Below are 19,779 nucleotides of genomic sequence, written 5' to 3' on the forward strand. Positions count from 1 at the left end.
GGACCCTGAGATCATGACCTGAGCCGAAGGCAGCGGCTTAACCCACTGAGCCACCCAGGCACCCCTGGAATCCATTTTAAAAAGAGTTTCCCCTCTGCCCAAAGCTAATCTCTTCACCCTTATCCTAATTCTTCTTCTCAGGAACCTGTCCATATAGCTATGTACAGAAGAATGAAACTCAACCAGTCTCTTAAACCACACACAAAGATAAAGTCAAAATGGATGAAAGACATCAACATGAAACAGGGATCCATCAAAAACCTAGAGGAGAACATAGGCAGGAACCTCTTCAACATCTGCCACAGCAACCTCTTTCAAGACACGTCTCCAAAGGCAAGGGAAACAAAAGTGAACACGAACTTTCAGGACTTCATCAAGATAAAAAGTTTCTGCACAGCAAAGGAAACAGTCAACAAAACAAAGAGGCAGCCCACAGAATGGGAGAAGATGTTTGCAAATGACACTACAGACAAAGGGCTAATATCAAAGATCTATAAAGAACTTCTCAAACTCAACACCCAAAAAAAAAAAAAAAAACCCACAGATAATCATGTCAAAAAATGGGCAGAAGACATGAGCAGACACTTCTCCAAAGAAGACATATAAATGGCTAACAGACACATGAAAAATGTTCATCATCATTAGCCATCAGGGAAATTCAAATCAAAACCACACTGATATACCACCTCACACCAGTTAGAATGGCAAAAATTGACAAGGCAAGAAACAACAGATGGTGGAGAGGATGTGGAAAAAAAGGAACCCTCTCACTGTTGGTGGGAATGCAAGTTGGTGCAGCCACTTTGGAAAACAGTATGGAGGTTCCTCAAAAAATTAAAAATAGAGCTACCCTACAACCCAGCAATTGCACTATTGGGTATTTACCCCAAAGATACAGATATAGTGAAAAGAAGGGGCACATGCACCCCAATGTTCATAGTAGCAATGTCCACAATAGTCAAACTGTGGAAAGAGTCGAGATGTCCTTCAACAGACAAATGAATACAGAAGATATGGTCCGTATACACAATGGAATATTACTTGGCCATCAGAAAGGATGAATACCCAACTTTTGCATCAGCATGGATGGGACTGGAGGAGATTATACTAAGTGGAATAAGTCAAGCAGAGAAACTCAATTATCACATGGTTTCACTTATTTGTGGGACATAAGGAATAGCATGGAGGACATTAGAAGGAAGGGAAAAATAAAGGGTGAGGGAATCCAAGTGGGAGATGAACCATGAAAGACTATGGACTCCGGGAAATAAACTGAGGGTTTTAGAAGGGAGGGGGTGGGAGGATTGGTGAGTTTGGTGGTGGGTATTAAGGAGGGCACAGATTGCATGGAGCACTGGGTGTTATTTGCAAACAATAAATCATGGAACACTACATCAAAAACTAATGATGTACTGTGTGGTGTCTAACAGAACATATTTTTTTTTTAAATATGATCCTGTCCATATACTAGTCTGTGAGTTAACTGTTTCCTCATACTGGCTCCTTTCTCTCAATAAACATTCTTCAATTTTTTCCAACTTCAAAGGAAAAAACTAAAGTGATACAGCCCTCACTACAGTCCACTGCCCTCCTCTCTTTCTTCCAGAAAGGGTTGCCTACACACAGACTTGCCTTCCTTACATCCCATTCACAGTCCCCCCCCCCCCACCACCATTCAATTTGGTTCTGCTAGCCCTTCCTTCTAGCCCAGGCCCCTGAAGTCCCACCGGGTTTTCAAGTCCAGTCACTGCTCTTCAGGCCGTTATTCTTCAGAACCATCCTTTAAGCATCCATACTGTGACTCATCTTTTGTGCACACTCTCCTTGATTTCTGTGATTCTCCTTCTCACAATTTGTCCTCTCTTGCAATCTCCAATACAGGGTTTGGCTCTTTGTCAATTGATTTGATTTCACACCTTCCACACATAATTCTAACATTTCCCAAGGTTAAAAGGCACCCTTCTCAGAAAACCACTATGTCATCACAGGCAGGCTGAGAGCCCAGCCCAGCACACTGAGAAAGATCCTGAGGCAGATTCACAAGGCTTGATTCATGCCCCTGATCCTGACAAGGACACACTGAGCCTTCCTTGTCTGTGCTGTGACAGACAGGATTCTAAGGACCAGCCTCCAGGACTTAGGTTACCCAGTATTCGTCTCCTGCTATACTCTCTCATCTCCTCAATGCCCACTAGAGCTGAAGGTAACATCTGTCACCACTTCACATCAGCTCTGTACAAAAACATGAAGAACAACTACCTGTGAGCACTGAAGAGCAACCAAGACAGGCATATGCTAGAGCAAAGCTAACAGGCAGAAGTAGGCACTGGTACTGCATGAGCCTCTGTGTAAGTTTCCATTTTGTGGTGGGATCTTTGTTTTTCCCAAAGCTTCCAGTCTGAAGGCGGGCTCTAATCTGTGCCAAGCCAAGCAGCATAACATAAACAGAAAACCTCCCATATCCGACTGAAGAACCAGAGGACCAAGTCTGAGGCAACCACACATGCTGGAAAGTAAGAAAAAAAATCCTGGAAAGGAGAAAAGCCAAGACAGGAAGCTCTGGCTTCTGTACATAAAATGCACCCAGGGCTCCCCCTGAATTCACAAGCAGCCATGCTAATGATAATTTACTGAACTGATGGGCCCCCTGGCTGGCTCAGTCAGCTAAGTGTCTGACTCCTGATTTCAGCTCAGGACATGAGCTCAGGATCATGAGATCAAGCCCCACCTGTTTAAGATTCTCTCTCTCCTTCTGCCCCTCGTGACTCATGTGCTCTCTCAAAAAAAAAAAAAAAAACCTGGAACTGAGACTGGAGGTGCCACTGAAGGCACAGAGTTTGCATTTTGAATCAAATCAAATTACCCTCCTATCTGTCTTAAAAGACAGTAATATATATTATGGAGGGCACGTATTGCATGGAGCACTAGGTGTGGTGCATAAACAATGAATTCTGTTATGCTGAAAAGAAATTAAAAAATAAAATAATATTAAATTTTCAAAAAACAGTAATATAAATAAACTCTTTGGAGGAATGAAAAAATAAATCCAGAGTCTTTGCAACCGAACTTGAACAACATATAGGAACAATTTAATATCACTGACATACATACAGGAAAATGTGACCCATTCTCAAGAAAAAAGAAAGAAAAAGATAATCCTGAAGATCAAGCAGACCCAGATGCTACAGTTAGCAAACAAAGATTTCTAAAACCACTATACTAATTGTGCTAAATTATAAAAAGCAAAATAAGGTCAAAATAAATTAAAATGTAGGAAATTCATAAGAGAAATAGAAACTATCTAGAAATAATCAGATGTAACTTCTATGACTGAAATATACAATTACTGAAATTAGTCACTGGGTGGGCTTAATATCAGAATGGAGCTTGAGGAAAGACTCTGTGAACTTGAAGACAGATGAATAGAAGCTATTGATTTTAAAAACAGAAAAAAACGACTGAAAGAAATAAACAGAGTCTCAGAGAAAGAAAAAGTACTTGAAGAAATAATGGTCAAAATGTTCCCAAACTCAATCAAAAACCCACAATATCAAAGGCTCTGAAATTTCCCAGGAAAGTCTAATGCTGAGACCTCTTTCTGCATTTCTTCTTAATTCTTGGGCCCAATCTATAGGGCAGGGGAGTAGGTATATCCCCAAGGGTACAGCTCTGGGTAGAAAATGGGTACAAGTCAATGAGTAGGGAAAGACTTAGCCCACTACCAACGTTCCTGCTTTTTTCCTAGCATTTGAAGAGGATTCCAAATGCCTTTTCTCTTTTAGCTCTCCCCCAACCCCTGCCCAACTCCACTCAGTTTAACCAAGAGTCTTGTCAATAAGTAAAGGAATATGTGCTACCAGCTTGCTGCCTTCTGCCCTTGAGCCAAACCCATCAAGTCAGAACCCTATTCCTCCTTCCCTCCTACGCCTCCAGTTCACCCCCCCACACATGGTCCCCCTCCCCTTAGAATAAAGATGCAACACCATCTTGAAGACTTACCTCCTTCCTCTCAGGTTATCCATTCCACCATCCTTAGAGATCTGCCTAACAAACTAATGTCCCAAAATGGGGCCCAAGTGTTTTACATGGTGACATGCCTAAGGGGAAATGAGGCTTGAAGTCCAAACCTCTTATTCATAAATTCATCTCCCATCCATCCAAACTAAAGGCAGATCCTATAGAAGAGAATCACCAAGGGCTGCAAGAGACTGCCTCGTGCTAAGAAAGGCTAAAAAATCACAAGCATTCCCCTCTTGGCACCTGCTGTAAATCCCTAAGATTTACAGTCAGTAAGAGTTGTGTGCAGCTGTAATCATGCCTCATGCTGGGATGATAACCTTTCCAGACACCAGGTGTTTTTTGTGTCTGGACTTAATCACCCAACCCAGCCAAGCCCTGAGCCATGTGACTTTTTGAAAATTCAGCAGGTGGCAGCCCCATGTCCAATCTCAGAAACTAAGTTGGGTCCCTTTACATAGAGAAGTGGCTGGGATGGTCAGGTAACAAGGGTTCTCAGGACAGAGAAATAACAATCCATGCTGATAGAGGGCTGTGCCAACACAGGGCTGACCTGTTCCTTTCCCCAGAAGCCTCTGCTGGAGCACTCAGATGATGACTTCTCTACATTTCTTCAGACAGAAGTCTGCTGTATATGCAAGAATACTGACCAGAGTCTCTGCTAAGTTTCTATGGTTCAGAAAACATAGTTGGTAACATCTTGGTTTTTGTTCATTTATCCTAATAAAATCTCACTAGAACTTTTTTTTTTTTTTTTTAATGAATCCTGGGGGCACCTGAGTGGCTCAGTGGGTTAAACCTCCACCTTCGGCTCAGGTCATGATCTCAGGATCCTGGGATCGAGCCCCACATTGTGCTCTCTGCTCAGCAGGGAGCCTGCTTCCCTCTCTCTCTCTCTGCCTGCCTCTCTGCCTACTTGTGATCTCTCTCTGTCACATAAATAAATAAAATCTTAAAAAAAAAAAATAATGAATCCTGAGACGTTCCCAGTCTATGAAAACTAGTGCCCAGCATGGCAGGCACAGGGCTGAGATACAATGAACTTGAGGAGCAGGTGAGGGAAGAGATGCCCTCTGCTCATCTTCCCCTTGACTTCTCTCTCTGGGGAAGGACATAAAGGAGAGGAGAGAAGAATTTCTGCTCTTCTTCCTTCCCATGGGTAACCTTGATCCTGTCACCTTTTCTTTTAAGACCCTTACAGTCACGAACAACTTGTTTTGGAACTTCTTTTAGTATCTGCAATCCTCCACTTTGGCCACATTTTGACATGAATGGTATTGTCACTCTGGCAGAGACAGAGGGAACTTCTGGATGATGGGTTTATGGCTTTTAGTGACATGAGGCAAGGATAATTGAGGACAGGTCAGAGGGGAAGCTTTCATTTCCGCAAAGCACCATCGGGAGGAAGGAAGGCATGTGGGGCTCCATATGGGGACCTCAGAGCTAGGTGATGGGGCAGGGCTCCTGCTACAGAGGACTTACACTCATCCTCCTAAGCTTGTGACCAACAAATAAAGAGCAACCTTCAACATCCAACCCTCAAAGCATTACATAAGCCTAGGACTCTTCATCAGCACTGACCAAACATTCTGCTTAAACCAAATCATGTAAGACGTCTGTCTCACATGAAGATGATCTAATTCAAGGAAGCCTGGATGGCTCAGTCATTAAGTGCCTGCCTTCGCGTCAGGTCATGGGATCAAGCCCTGCATTAGGCTCCCTGTCCAGAGGGAGACCTGCTTCTCCCTCTTCCACTCCCCTTGCTTGTGTTCCTGGTCTTGCTATGTTTCTCTCTGCCAAATAAATAAATAAAATCTTCTAAAAAATTAAAAAGATGATCTGATTCAGGGGGAAATGCTGAGGGGAAAAAAAAGATGATCTGATTGGAGTCTTGCAACAGACATGGCCCTCAACTCCCTCCCAGCCTTAATATCAGGAATCCATCGGCTTCCTTTATTTCTTCATGGGTTTTCCTGCCTCATAACTCATACATGGACTTACTTTGGATCTAGAACATAGCAGCTTTTTGTAGGAATCCTTCATGACTCCAAACCACAATCTCAAAAGAGGATGTAAACAGGCCCATTGTGGGGAAAACCTGGAGGCAGAATGAGTTAGAGCCGTTCCGCTTCACCTGAACCACCTGGGACCTTTACTAGGAAAGCACAAAATTATGAGCTAAGAGGGAGCAATAGGAAGAAAATTTACCAGGTCTTGAGTCCTGTAATGTGCAAGCTCTGTGGTGCATTAATTTACATATTCTAGGATCTCCACCTCCCAGCCATCCCCGTCCAGTAGGGATGAGGACTGCCGGAGGCAGAGAAGCCATCCCTTTCTCAGGTCCCATCAGGGCTTGAAGTATACAATCTGGGACACTGCTCAACCGCCCTCCAAGATGTTTCTACTCTACTGGGTCACCAATCACAGATCACAGATCACCACCCAGGGGTCCCTAACCAGGTGTCAGCAGCAGATTCTGATAGCCTTGCCACAGGCAGAGCAGACCCGAAATTGATTAGTTTCCCCACCCTCTCAATGGAAATATCTCTGCAACCCTACTACCCTGAGCCAGGTGGTTCAGTCTCTCAAACTGGATTCTCTAAAGAATCTGAGTTTGGAGGTCAAGAGCAATCTAAAAGGACTTTTGAACAACGCAGAGGTAAGGGATGCTGATCTCTGATGCATTCAAAATCCACAAGTAACTTCTGCCTCCCCAAAACAAACTGTTAATAGCCTACTGTGAACCAGAAGCCTTACCAGTAACAACCAATTAACAGATTTTATATGTGATATGTGTTATATGCCATATTCTGATAATAAAATAAGCTAGAAAAAAAGCTATGAGGAAAATCATAAGAGAAAACATTTACAGCACTCTATCTATTGGGGAAAAAAAAATCCACAGGTAAATGGACCCATGCGGTTCAAACCCATTTTGCTTAAGGGTCAAATGCTGTTTAAGGGTCAAAATGGTCATTCTTGAAAAACATTCAAGAGGATCCCAATTCAAAGTCTGGGGCATGATTTCCAAACCGCTCCGCTCCCTCTCTATCAAGTTTCCTTTCACCACTATCACCATCACTACTCCACCCAACCTGACCTGGAGCTTAGGTGCCAAAGTCCTGAACTCCCTTTCCAGCCTCCCCCCACCCGCCATTGTTTCATCCCTTTATACTTTCTTTAACCTCCAACCCTTTGGTATGTAGATCATTTTAGCTTTCCTCACCCCTAGACTCGCAGTAACAATTCTTTCTCTGTAAGAAGAGGTTGGGAGGGGCGCCTGGGTGGTTCAGTTGTTAAGTGTCTGCCTTTGACTCAGGTCATGAGCCCAGAGTCCTGGGATTGAGCCCCAAATCCAGCTCCCTGCTCTGCCGGAAGCCTGCTTCTCCCTCTCCCACTCCCCCTGCCTGTGCTCCCTCTCTCGCTGTGTCTGTGTCTCTCGCTGTGTCTGTGTCAAATAAATAAATAAAATCTTAAAAAACAAAAAAAGAGGTTGGAAAAAACTGAGCAGGCTAACAAATGTAGGATTTCCTTTCCGAGATACAGTACATTGGTTCTGTACCTTGATGCACTAATACTGCATATTATACTCATACCGTACCTTAGCCCTGGACAGTACTCTATTCGTGAGCATTCACACATTTATTCTGCTTGCACTCACCTTGATGTGGTCAGGCCTTCCATGGGTATGGACCCTTTCTGGTACTCCATCTTGGGCTTGAAGGATTCTCTGGGCAGGTAACAGTGATAGAGAGGGTAGTTCTCGGTGTATTCGGAGAGTAGACATGGTTTCTCTATTTTATCATAAATCTTGGTAGGAAGATGTGGACAGTGATGCCGCCTATAAAAAAGACATAAGTCAGGTCTGTTATCTTCTGGGGAAGAATACAGCCAGTCTGACAATGCCACCTTCTCGAAATGGGACCCCAGGTTTTCAAATCAAGACGGCCAGCATTAAAAACAGGAACTTAATTTTTCTCTACTAAACTAGGAAGTGGCCAGAATTTTTTTTAATGCTGGATAGCTGCAAATGGCTCATCACCCAAATTCCTTAAATCACAACATTACACACAAGCATAACTGATGGTCAACCACAAAGATGCCATACTGCCTGTTTAAATACGAAATACTAGTGGGTAAATCGCTGTGGCCCCAAGTCCTTTGAGGGATGCTCCAACTGGTCTCCCAATCACCCAGCAGTTAGGATTCAACACCTGACCTGACCCTGCACTGCGGGGCTGTGCACTAAGCCTTTCCTAGTCAGCTGGTTCCTGGGTCAGCTGAGAATGTCACCTTTCCAGATAAGGGCCATCACACGGAGCAAAACCCCCTCGGTTCTGAGCTTGCTCCATGCCACTGACTACGGAAACCTGTTGCACACTGAAAGTCTGGCTCATCCTCTGGTCTCGCCTCAACTGGTGCCCCCACAGAAAGACTTCCACTGGTTATCTTCTACCTAAGATCCACCCAGCAGCCCTCCCCTGGCACAGAGGCTCTCTCATCCCAGCGCGGGCCTCTCCCACCACCTCCTGCTCGCGGTCATTGGCTGGTCTGCTGGTGAGCTTGTTCACCGTCTCTTGTCTCTCAAGCTCAGCACCTTCTCTGTCTTGCTCACTGCTAGAGTCCCTTATCCTGCCTGGTAAACAGCAGACTATCTGCCAATGAACAATTACTGAACAAATGACGAAATACGGAAATATATTATTAAATAAACGTGAGGTCTCATTACACAACTAGATGAGAGAAAATAATTTGAAGTTATAATTCATGGTGAGTTTTCCCATCTTGCACACATGGTAATAAATGAACCTTAGGATTCTACTTATCGCTGGACAAAGGGCGGCCGTTGGAGCTCTCAAAACCTAAGCAGTCTGTCAATTATTCATATGCCACAGATAACTCTTACAAACCAGCTGGGGCACCCCTTGTCTTCAGACATCAACACAGCCACAAACCCACACATTCGTGATTTCCAACTTCCTTCCACCAAGGAACAGCACAGAATGGCTTATTTTTAAACTTTTTTTTTTAACGCTGATTTTAATTAGAGAAACAAAATATACAAAAAACATACAAAAAAAACAAAAATACACAGTATTCTGGGGCAGCACATGGGGGAAGAGAGAGAGAAAGAGAATACATCACCGTTCTCATCTAAAGCATTTTCCAGGCAATGGTTAGCACGCTATCTATTCCTGCTATTAGTAAGTTCCTCCCTCTGTATCAGTGTTTCCTGCCACCACTGTTGTTACCAGTACTTCTCTTCCACCTCCCAGACCCTAGAGAAAACAATCAACACCTGTCGGGTTCATATGGCTAATACTGCATATTAACAAGTACCTTTAGAGAGAACGCTCTTTGCAGGGCACCTGCTGGCTCAGTCGCTTAAGTGTCCACCCTCAGCGGGGAATCTGAGAGTCTCTCTCTCTCTCTCCCTCTCCTCCTCCACTGTGTCATCACTCTCTAAATAAATCTTTATAAGACAGAGAAAGAGATCCCTATATGATTCTTTTCTCTTTGTAGTTTTGTGTATCCGAAAAGCCTTAAGATGGCACAAACTTGCCACATTCATTTTTTTTAACATTCTTTTTTTTTTTTAGTTTTTAAGTGATCTCTACACCCAACATGGGGCTCAAACCTATAACCCAGAGCATCAGGTGTCACAAGCTCCGCGAACTGAGGCAGCCAGGAGCCCCTACTTTTTATTTTTGTTATTACAGAAGTACTACTGGTTCCAAGTATTTTAGATTTTCCTGATTATTGACAAGGAAATCTTCCACATACATATGCCACCCTGAGGGTACAAATTTCAGTGTTAAATACACTTAACAAAAGTTTAGTTGTTCTTTTTCAAAATGCATGTTGTTGGCATTTCATAGACAAAGATGACTGTGTATTTGACATTCTATATATTTAATAAAATGGGCCCTAATCATGGCTACATGAGTCGATGAGTGCTTTCATCTTCTGTTCACTCAAGAGATAATTGTGTTTGCGCAATGAACAAAATAACCGCATCCCATGCTATGTAAACATTAGATATCATGACCATTCCTGTGTTCACCATCGGTCCAATTATCTGAGTTTTCAATCTGAACCAATTGGCACTTAGGATTCCTACAAACCTCAAACCAAATGCCAAGAACTGCTGCTTACCAAAAGTGCCTCTGCCGATCTGTTTTGTTCACCCGTGCTCTGAGAAAAACAGTCACGATTTTTTTTTTTTTTAATTTTTTTATTTTTTCAGCATAACAGTATTCATTATTTTTGCACCACACCCAGTGCTCCATGCAATCCGTGCCCTCCACAACACCCACCACCTGGCGCCCCCAACCTCCCACCCCCCACCCCTTCAGAATTCTCAGATCGTTTTTCAGAGTCCATAGTCTCTCATGGTTCACCTCCCCTTCCAATTGCCCTCAACTCCCTTCTCCTCTCCATCTCCCCTTGTCCTCCATGCTATTTGTTATGCTCCACAAATAAAGTCACGATTTTATTAAGAATAACTTTGATTCAAGCACTTGCAATAAAATCCACCCCACAGGCATAGCAATATTTTCCATCTCCAGGGCCCTTGTTTTGCAAACCAGTAAAACTTTGTTTTTATATAAACCCCCCCTTCCATAAGGTTACTTTTTTTGACTTCACACTATAAAGACTTATTCCTCAAGAAAAATAAATTTCATGGCAAAATACTACATTGTGATTGGTATCATGAGAGGGGATTTCAATAAAGCAATAAGCTTCCACCCAGACACTGATGTTCCTTGAAGTGGAATGTTATCTGTCTATAGGGAGGGCGGCAGGGTTGTTCTGGACTCGTTGCTAGTTAACTAAAATCTGTCTCACTCTGAAGTACCAAAGACTCTTACTTGAAAGTAAATGTTTCACTACCTGTCTGTTCCTAGGACCCCCATTAACCCAAAGCCCTGAGTATCCCCTCTCAAGTCACCAAGCACAGTATCTCCTCCTTGTCGGTCTGTCACCTTTTTCCCAAAAGGGGAAACACTTCAATTCTTAATTTTTAGTGGCCTAGGAGTGATTAAAGAAAGTGTGTGGAGGGAAGCCTGAGTGGCTCAGTCAATTAAGCAGCTGCCTTTGGCTCGGGTCATGATCCCAGGGTCCTGGGATTGAGTCCCACATCAGGGTCCCTGCTCAGTGGAGAGCCTGCTTCTCCCTCTCCCTCTGCCTGCTGCTTTCCCTGCTTATGCACGCTCTCTCCCTATCAAATAAATAAATACAATCTTAAAAAAGAGAGAGAGAGACTGGAAGAAAGGAAGGAAGGAAGGAAGGGAAAAAGAGTGTGGAATCACCAAGCTTGGGGTATTTTAAAGTAAGCCTCATTGTCATGAGCCCAAGAAAGGAGACCTCTTCAAACTCTCTGATACTCATATCCTTTGAGGGGCTGCCATGGCCACCAGGCTGGGGGTACACACTCAAACCAGCCCAGTAGGGGCCACTAGGCAAAGAAGGCAAAGGGGAGGGAGGCTTCCTTACCAGGACCATCTAAAGTCTTTCCACTCCAGAATTTACTAAAGGACCACAGGAAAAAGGAAATAATCCAGACTTTTTCTGATATTTGGTAAAGGGAATAGTGGAAAACTTTCAACAGAACACAGAAAAGGTGAATAATAGTTGACTCTGAGCACTGACTCCAAGCTAGAACCACAGAATTTTAAAAATTGAATTTTAAAAGGGGTCATGGAGGGATGCCTGGGTGGCTGTCTGTTACGCACCTGCCTTCGGCTCAAGTCATGATCCCAGGGTCCTGGGATCAAGTCCCACATCGGGCTCCCTGCTCAGGAGGAAGCCTGCTTCTCCCTCTGCCTGCCGCTCCCCACTATTTATGCACACTCTTTCTCTGACAAGTAAATGGATAAAATCTTTAAAAATAAGTAAAGAAGAGGAGCTATGGAGATTATCTAATCCAATGTCCTCACAATGCTGACAAAAAAAAAAATCAGAAGCTCAGATAACCATGTGTACAACCTAGCCATGGAAAGCATCTAGTTCTCTTTTGCATCTGAATGACCAGATTCATTTCCTGACATTTAGGTCTGTAGGAACCATAGAACGGATGAGAGAACGTTAAAGATCTGACAAGTTCCTCTAGCATCGCAGCACCTGATAGAGAATGCAAGCCAGGTAGGAGAGCCACACACATTTTAAACATTCTAGTAGCTACCGTCAAATGGTAAAGAGGCAAAATTAATTTTAATATATTATTTAATCCAATATATTCCATTTCACCATATAATCAATATCAAAAATTAAGATATTTTGCTTTCATACTACAACTTCAAAATCCAATAGGCATTATACATTGACAGCCCATCTCAATTAGAAATAACACATTTCGAGGCACCGGGGTGACTCAATCGGTTAAGCGTCCAACTCCTAATTTCAGCCCAGGTCACCATCTCAGGGTTGTGAGATCGAGCCCCATGTTAGGCTCCACACTCAGCACAGAGTCTGCTTGAGATTCTGTCTCTCCCCCTGCCTCCTCCCCACCCCCACTCACACACACACACACACTAAATAAATACATAAATAGATAAATAAAACCTTAAAAAAAATGAATACCACATTTCTTTTTTTTTTTTTTAATATTTATTTATTTGACAGACAGAGATCACAAGTAGGCAGAGAGGCAGGCAGAGAGAGAGGAGGAAGCAGACTCCCTGCTGAGCAGAGAGCCCTATGTGGGGCTCAATCCCAGAACCCTGGGATCATGACCTGAGCCGAAAGCAGAGGCTTTAACCCACTGAGCCACCCAGGCGCCCAGGAATACCACATTTCAAGGGCTTACTAGCCCCCAATGGTGGTGGCTAGTAGCACAATCTGGAATATGAAGGTTCACAAGAAACAAATGCCAACCCTTGGATGCCAGCGTTCTCCGCAAGTGGAAGAAAGAACAACGTACCTAGAAATATGTTCTTGATTCATATCGTATTTATCTCCTACTTAGACTCTCTGACTTGCCTTCCTGAGACATAAACAGAGGCCTTAAGAGACAGCTTCAGTTCCACGTGCCTGTGACACTCTCCGGAGCGGCCCTCCTTCCTGCCACTTCCATATTCCCAAAATGCTTCTCCCTCTTCAAGGCCCATCTTGCAAGCCACGCCTACCACCACCACCACCACCCTTGGAAGCTGCTAAGAATGTGACTGCACGGGGTGCCTGGGTGGCTCAGTGGGTTAAAGCCCCTACCTTCAGCTCAGGTCATGATCCCGGGATCCTGAAATCGAGCCCCACATTGGGCTTTCTGCTTGGCGGGGAGCCTGCTTCCCTCTCCCTTTCTCTCTCTCTGCCTGCCTCTCTGCCTATTTGTGATCTCGCTGTCAAATAAATAAAATATTTAAAAAAAAAAAAAAAAGAATGCGACTGCACTGTCACGGGCTAGGACTCACGGTCTCCTCTGGGTGTGTGCCTGGCTCTGTGTCCCTACCTCTTTCGGGAACATTTTCTATACCGCCTTACACGGGCGTTTACTTATAAACTCTCAGATCAAGAATTCTCATCGCTGCAAACACAGATGTTCATCCTGGCAAAAAGCTGATGAACAGCATGGCAATTCTTCTGGCCACCAACAAGCACCACAAACAATAGCCAGGGTCCTGGAACTTAGGACTTCTCAAGCATAGAAGCTTCCAATCCTCTTTTTTTTTTTAAATATTTTAAGATTTTATTTTATTTTATTTTTTTAAATATATTTAAATATATTTTATTTATTTTTATTATTTTATTTTATTTTATTTTTATTTATTTATTTATTTGACAGAGATCACAAATAGGCAGAGAGGCAGGCAGAGAGAAAGAGGGAGAAGCAGGCTCCCTGCTGAGCAGAGAACCCCATGCAGGGCTCAATCCCAGGACCCTGGGATCATGACCTGAGCAGAAGGCAGAGGCTTTAACCCACTGAGCCACCCAGGCGCCCTCCAATCCTCTTTTAGATGGTGACCTGTTTGTAAACAATATAGCATCTATGGATAGCAATGACTTCTCTTGCCTCTACCATGGTTTCCCAGACTCCCCCAAGTTTAGCCTGATGTGGACAGGGAAGAAGGCTCTCCTTCACTCCGGAAGGCAATGCACATGGCAGAGAGGGACCTTGGAGGCAGGAAGATCTGGTTTCCAATTCTAGCCCTGTCACTGCTTGTGTACTGTTAGGGAGCCTTTTTGCCTTAGTTAATATAATTCTTCTGAGCTTCAGTTTCTTCCAGATCTGTAGATAACTTCTACTCTGTAGGATTATGTGGATTAAATCAAATACTGGAGATAAAAGGCCTAGCCCAGTCCAAGGCAAGCAGTCTGAAATTAATGGGCTGTTTATTGAGCAATTACTATCCAACACATGGGCTAAGAGTTTTATATGTTATCCCATCTAATCCTCATAGTAATGCCACAAGCAAGACACTATTATCCCCATTTTATAAACATGAAACTGAGACATGGGAGGTGTGATTTTGCTCAAGGCCACATAGCCAGACTGCAATGAAATCAGGACTAAAACCCCAGATCTTCTGCCTGATTCCAAAGCCTGTGCCCTTAATCACAGCCATATACTGTGTGGTTTCAGGGGAGGCCAGCCTATACCAAATACCTCTGGTTTCTGGCTGCCCGGGTAAATGTAGGGACAGCTCAGTTAATAGGCTGCTCTTAGGCCTGTCCCTTCCCCTTCACTACACTCAATCTTCCAAGGCAAGACACACTCCTCTTTCCCAAAGACCCTAAAACTATTCTGAAAGAAACCAACAAAGACATACAATTCCAAATACTCTTTAAAATTCTAACCTTTCCATTGCTTCTTGATCTTTTGGCTAAGATCAAGTGCGAAACTCTGACCTTTCCACAGATCTTTGATGTCGTCCAAAGAAGAGCAAATCATTCAAGCAGTAACAATAACAACCAGGAAAACAAAGAACACAGAACTCCAGGTCCAGAGGACCCATGAGATTAGCCAGCCCTACAGCTTCCTCAGGCAGATGTGGACACTGGGACCAAGAGATGCTGGGCTGCTGCCTGAGGTCACACAGCTGGTCAGCAGCCCACGTCCCACATCACCTCCCACATAACTGACTTCCAGTTACAATCCAATTTAAAACTCAAAGTTCACACTCTTTAAGGATTTACAGCCCATTTTTCCTTTTTCCCAGTAGTTAGGAGTCTGTGACCTGTCACAGCTGCTGTGTTAGAGAAGAAAACAGAGCAGAAAATGCATTCTTGGGTCTAGTAGCGGAGAAACTGCCAAGGATCACCAAACCTCCAGTCATAAAAGTCACATTCCATGCTGATAGTTCAGAAAGAGTCCAGGGTGTCTAGAATAACAAAAACTTGAAGTTCCTAGAGGAAGGGTCTTCTCAGAGGAAAACCCATGTGTCTGGAATGGTCTCCTTGAACATGAGCAGCTCACAAAGCCAACCCAAGTAATCTCTGCTGATGAGTAAAGCCAGTGCTTTTCCTGAAATGCATATTATCTATTTTCAGTGGTTGATAAACTTCCAAATTGTTTACTAAAATTTCTTCTTTCCTCTTTATAACATACCCAGAGAGCCAAAGGACAAGTGAAAATGTTTTTATTAACAGAAACATGGGACCATTTTTGAACATACATAGATATATATTTCATGCCGATGTTGAGACATAAGGACTTATACTCCCTACCTACCTTTTCTATACAGATCTTTAAAGAGTCAGAACAGGGGCACCTGGGTGGCTCAGTCAGTTAGTCCTCTGACTCATGATTCCAGCTCAGGTCATGATCTCAGGGTCGTGAGATCAAGCCCCGTGTCAGGTTCCATGCTCAGTGCAGAGTCTGGTCGAGATCCTCTCTCTCCCTTGCTCCCTCCCCCGTGCTCACACACAAGTGCTTGCTCACTCTCTAAAAAAATAAATAAGATCTTTAAAAAAAAAAAATCAGAACACTGTGAGAAATCTGGTAACTCCAGCTTATGTTCTGCCCACAGAAGTGAGAAGGGAGTATAAAGTAGAACTCTTTGGTGGCAACTTGTCTTTCAGCAGATCAGAATCAGAGTGACAGAAGGCAGGTCCAAAACCTTAAATATAGGAAGGAGAGTAAGCAACCTGAAGACCATTTGGTACAAACATGACAGGTGCAAATGATGACCTAACCAGCAGCGCCTCGGAGGCCCCAGCGAAGAGAACCTGAGGCCACAACTGAGTTTAGGGAGAAAGATCGTCTTGATTGATTAGCCATGTCTGTCAAGGATGCCAGGCTAGGGAAGCAGGGAAGAGTGGATCAATCAGCCAATCAACAAATGGGAAGGAAAGAAAGGAAGGGAATACTGGTGGAGATGACCACACACCATTGAAAATGGTCACTGGCTGGAATGATACATTTGGAAAATATCCAGAATGACAACAAAGCCATAAAAGTATAAACAAACTCCCTAAGAAGACAAAGTAATAAAAACAAGGACAAAACCTTGAAGAGCACTAGGTTTAGGAAAGAGGACAAAGAAGTTGTAGGGTGGGGGAGAAAAAAAAAAAAAACCTCACAATAAAAAGAAAATTCAGGGGCACCTGGGTGGCTCAGTCGTTAAGCAACTGCCTTCAGCTCAGGTCAGGATCTCAGGGTCTGGTTCAAGCCCCATCTTGGACTCCCTCCTGGGCAGGAAGCCTGACTCTCCCTCTCCTACTCCCCTTGTGTTCCCTCTCTCACTGTGTCTCTGTGTCAAACGAATAAAATCTTAAAAAAAAAAAAAAAGGAAAGAAAATTCAGTGACATAAAGGTCAAGTAAAGATTTAAGTGTTCAACAGTTAAATGCCACAGAAAAATCAAAAGGCCTGAGGACAGACAAAAAGACATCTCTTCTGTCGACCGGAAATCGCCTTTAGTGGGGCCATGAATTGAGGCTGCTGAAGTGGAGGGAGAGAGGCCACCATGCTGAAAAATCTGGTAGCAAAAGTGGCAAGAAAAATTGAACAGGAGCTCTCAAGAAACTACCCAGGAAGTACCTAAGAATTGTTAACCATGTAATCACCATCAGGAGCCTGTGGACAGAAGTCAGATCATCTCTCTGAAGGTAGGGAAACAGATTAGAAGAGCGGGACCCCTTGATGAGCAAAAATAATTGATGGAGCCAGAGCCTGGGCTGCAGAGGGGATGTGACGAAGGAGGGAAGGTGGACGAGGCTCAGGAGACAAGATGAGAAGGGAATCAGCAGCACCAGTCTGACAGCCTCGACCCAGAGTACAAGGGCACCAGGAGAGGGAGAGCAGATGAGGTGGGAAGGCAGCTAGAAGAGATGTTCAAAGTGTGCACAGGGCACTCGGGGCGGGGGTGGGGGGGTGCGGAAGGGGATGTTGAGGGACAACTAGAGAAGAATGCAGACCTGCTTCCAGGAGTAGTAAGGTCAAGGGCAGGGCCCAAGAGGCCCAGCTGGCCCATGTCAGGGGCAGGACTCTCTGGGGAGAGCTGTGGCTTGGCGGACAGGAAGCTGAGGGGATATGTCCAGAGGAACTCTGGACAGCCATGAGCACTCAGGCTTTGAGGACAGAAGGGAAGTCAGCAAGAGCCAGGCGTCCTCAGAAACTGAGGGCCTAAAGAGAGCAACACAGAATGTGTGCGGGGCTATCCTTCCCCTTGTCTGTCAAAAGGAAGAAGAGTTTCTTCTGCAAAAAAGTACTGACATTAATTGGAGAAACCACTTCAAGAAAGTGCAGTTGGTCAGGGCATCCCCAGGAGATACAGGGCAGGGATTCTGGCAGGGGCCCCATGGACCCTTGGAAACAGACACATGGAAGAGGAGAGAGAAACAGGCCAGTTGCCAAGGCTCTTTCTCTTTCTAACTCTTAGAGATTCAAGTCTCTGGGGAGGCAGACACCACCTTGGCAACGCTCAACCCAGAACTCCATTCCTACCCATCCCCCTTCACTTCCTTCAGGTTTTAGATCAAAAATACCTCCTTCTAGGGGCGCCTGGGTGGCTCAGTGGGTTAAGCTGCTGCCTTCGGCTCAGGTCATGATCTCAGGGTCCTGGAATTGAGTCCCGCATCGGGCTCTTTGCTCAGCAGGGAACCTGCTTCCCTCTCTCTCTCTGCCTGCCTCTCCGTCTATTTGTGATCTCTCTCTGTCAAATAAATAAATAAAATATTAAAAAAAAAATACCTCCTTCTAGGAGGACATCCGAACCCCCCCCCCATCAGTTCATGTTCACTCTGCTCTTGCCCACATTCACACACACACATGCTGGTAATCTCCTGCTCAAGTCTAACCTGCCAGGGGGGTCTTCGCACATTACCTTGGTGCATGGCTCCTGATGGGCACTCAATGTATGATTACTGGAAGCATACAAGAACAGGGCCAGGTATGATATGTGACTAAGTTTCATCTGTCATGGCCTCGCAGAGAACAATTACAAACGGCTGAAGAGGAAACCCAGCACCTATACTCATGTTTGCTTACCCTTGTTGTATGGCGCTTCCCATGTAAACAAAGCCTAGAAATTGTTTTTTAAAAACAAATCTTTGGACCTGTCTCAAATCTCACACACACACACACACACACACACATACACACACACACACACACACACACAATTTGGGCTGAATTACAAACCCAGATGTGAAATCTAGAATTATAAATGTTTCCAAGGAGAATATCTTTGTAACTTAAGGGAAAGCAAAGAAAATAGTAATTATAAAAGGAGGAATTAGTTAGACATTGTCCAAGTCAAAACCTGCTCAAAGATACCATAAAGAAAATAAGCAAGGAAGCCACACACTTGGAAACAGCACAGATATCCAGTCAAAGACTGAGATCCACAACATATAAAGATTAACTATAACTCAATAATAAAGACAAAAAATAACCAAAGATTTGAACAGACACACCGCCAAAATGATACATGAATGGATAATAAACATATACAAAAATGCTTAACAAGCATCATCAGGAAGACATAAGTTTAAACTACAATAAGATACCACTACACACATACCAGAATTGTTAGAATGTCAAAGACTGACAAAAGCTACCGCTCACAAAGTGGAACAACACCAATTTTCTTCCATTGTTGGTAGGAATGCAAAACAATCCAAGACTACTTGGCAAAATACATGGCCATTTCAGGGTACCTGGGTGGCTCCGTTGGTTAAGACTCCAACTCTTGGTTTCCACTCAGGTCATGAGTTCGGGGTCAAGAGATCAATCCCCATATCAGGCTCTACACTCAGCACAGAGTCTGTTTGGAGTACTCTCTCCCTCTCTCCCTTCCCCTCTGCCCTTCCCCTGGCTCATGCTCACTCATGTGCCCTCTCTCTCTAATATATAAAAATCTTTTTTTTAATGTATGGTCATTTCTACATTCTGGGCTACCTCCTAGTCCAGCAATTCCATTCTAGGCATTTATCCACAAGAAATAAAAACCTTTATTCACAAAAAAAGAGTTAGTCAAGAATGTTCACAGAGGCACACTCATTTAACCAAAACTAGAAACAGGCCAGATATCCATCAATGGGAGCACAGGTAAACTGTGGTATAATCATTTGACTAAATAGTACTCAGCAAAAAAAAAAAAAAAAAAAAGTACTTTCAGTCACACAGCAGCAAAGTTGAATCTCAAGAACATTTTCAGCGGAAGAAGAACAAATCAAAAGAGCACATGCTTTATGATTCCATTTATGTGAAATTCTAGAACAGGAGGAACTGATCTTTAGTGGTGGGAAAAAATCAGATTGTTGGTTACCACTGGGAGCGAGAGAAGGGACTGACTGGGAAGGAGAATGCAAGAACCTTCTG

The 19,779-nt window shown here is 43.8% G+C and overlaps 1 protein-coding gene across 1 annotated transcript in view; it reads right to left on the minus strand.

Moving 5' to 3' along the window:
* Positions 1-19,779, minus strand: part of SAXO1 (stabilizer of axonemal microtubules 1) — a 107,646-nt gene that overhangs the window by 20,783 nt on the left and 67,084 nt on the right. Inside the window, exon 2 of the mRNA XM_047700855.1 lies at positions 7,679-7,858. Within this exon, the coding sequence (XP_047556811.1) occupies positions 7,679-7,858 (180 nt within the window). The remainder of the gene's footprint in view (positions 1-7,678; positions 7,859-19,779) is intronic.

Source organism: Lutra lutra, chromosome 13 (genome assembly GCF_902655055.1).
Source record: "Lutra lutra chromosome 13, mLutLut1.2, whole genome shotgun sequence".
In the NCBI taxonomy this organism is placed as follows: Eukaryota; Metazoa; Chordata; class Mammalia; order Carnivora; family Mustelidae; genus Lutra; species Lutra lutra.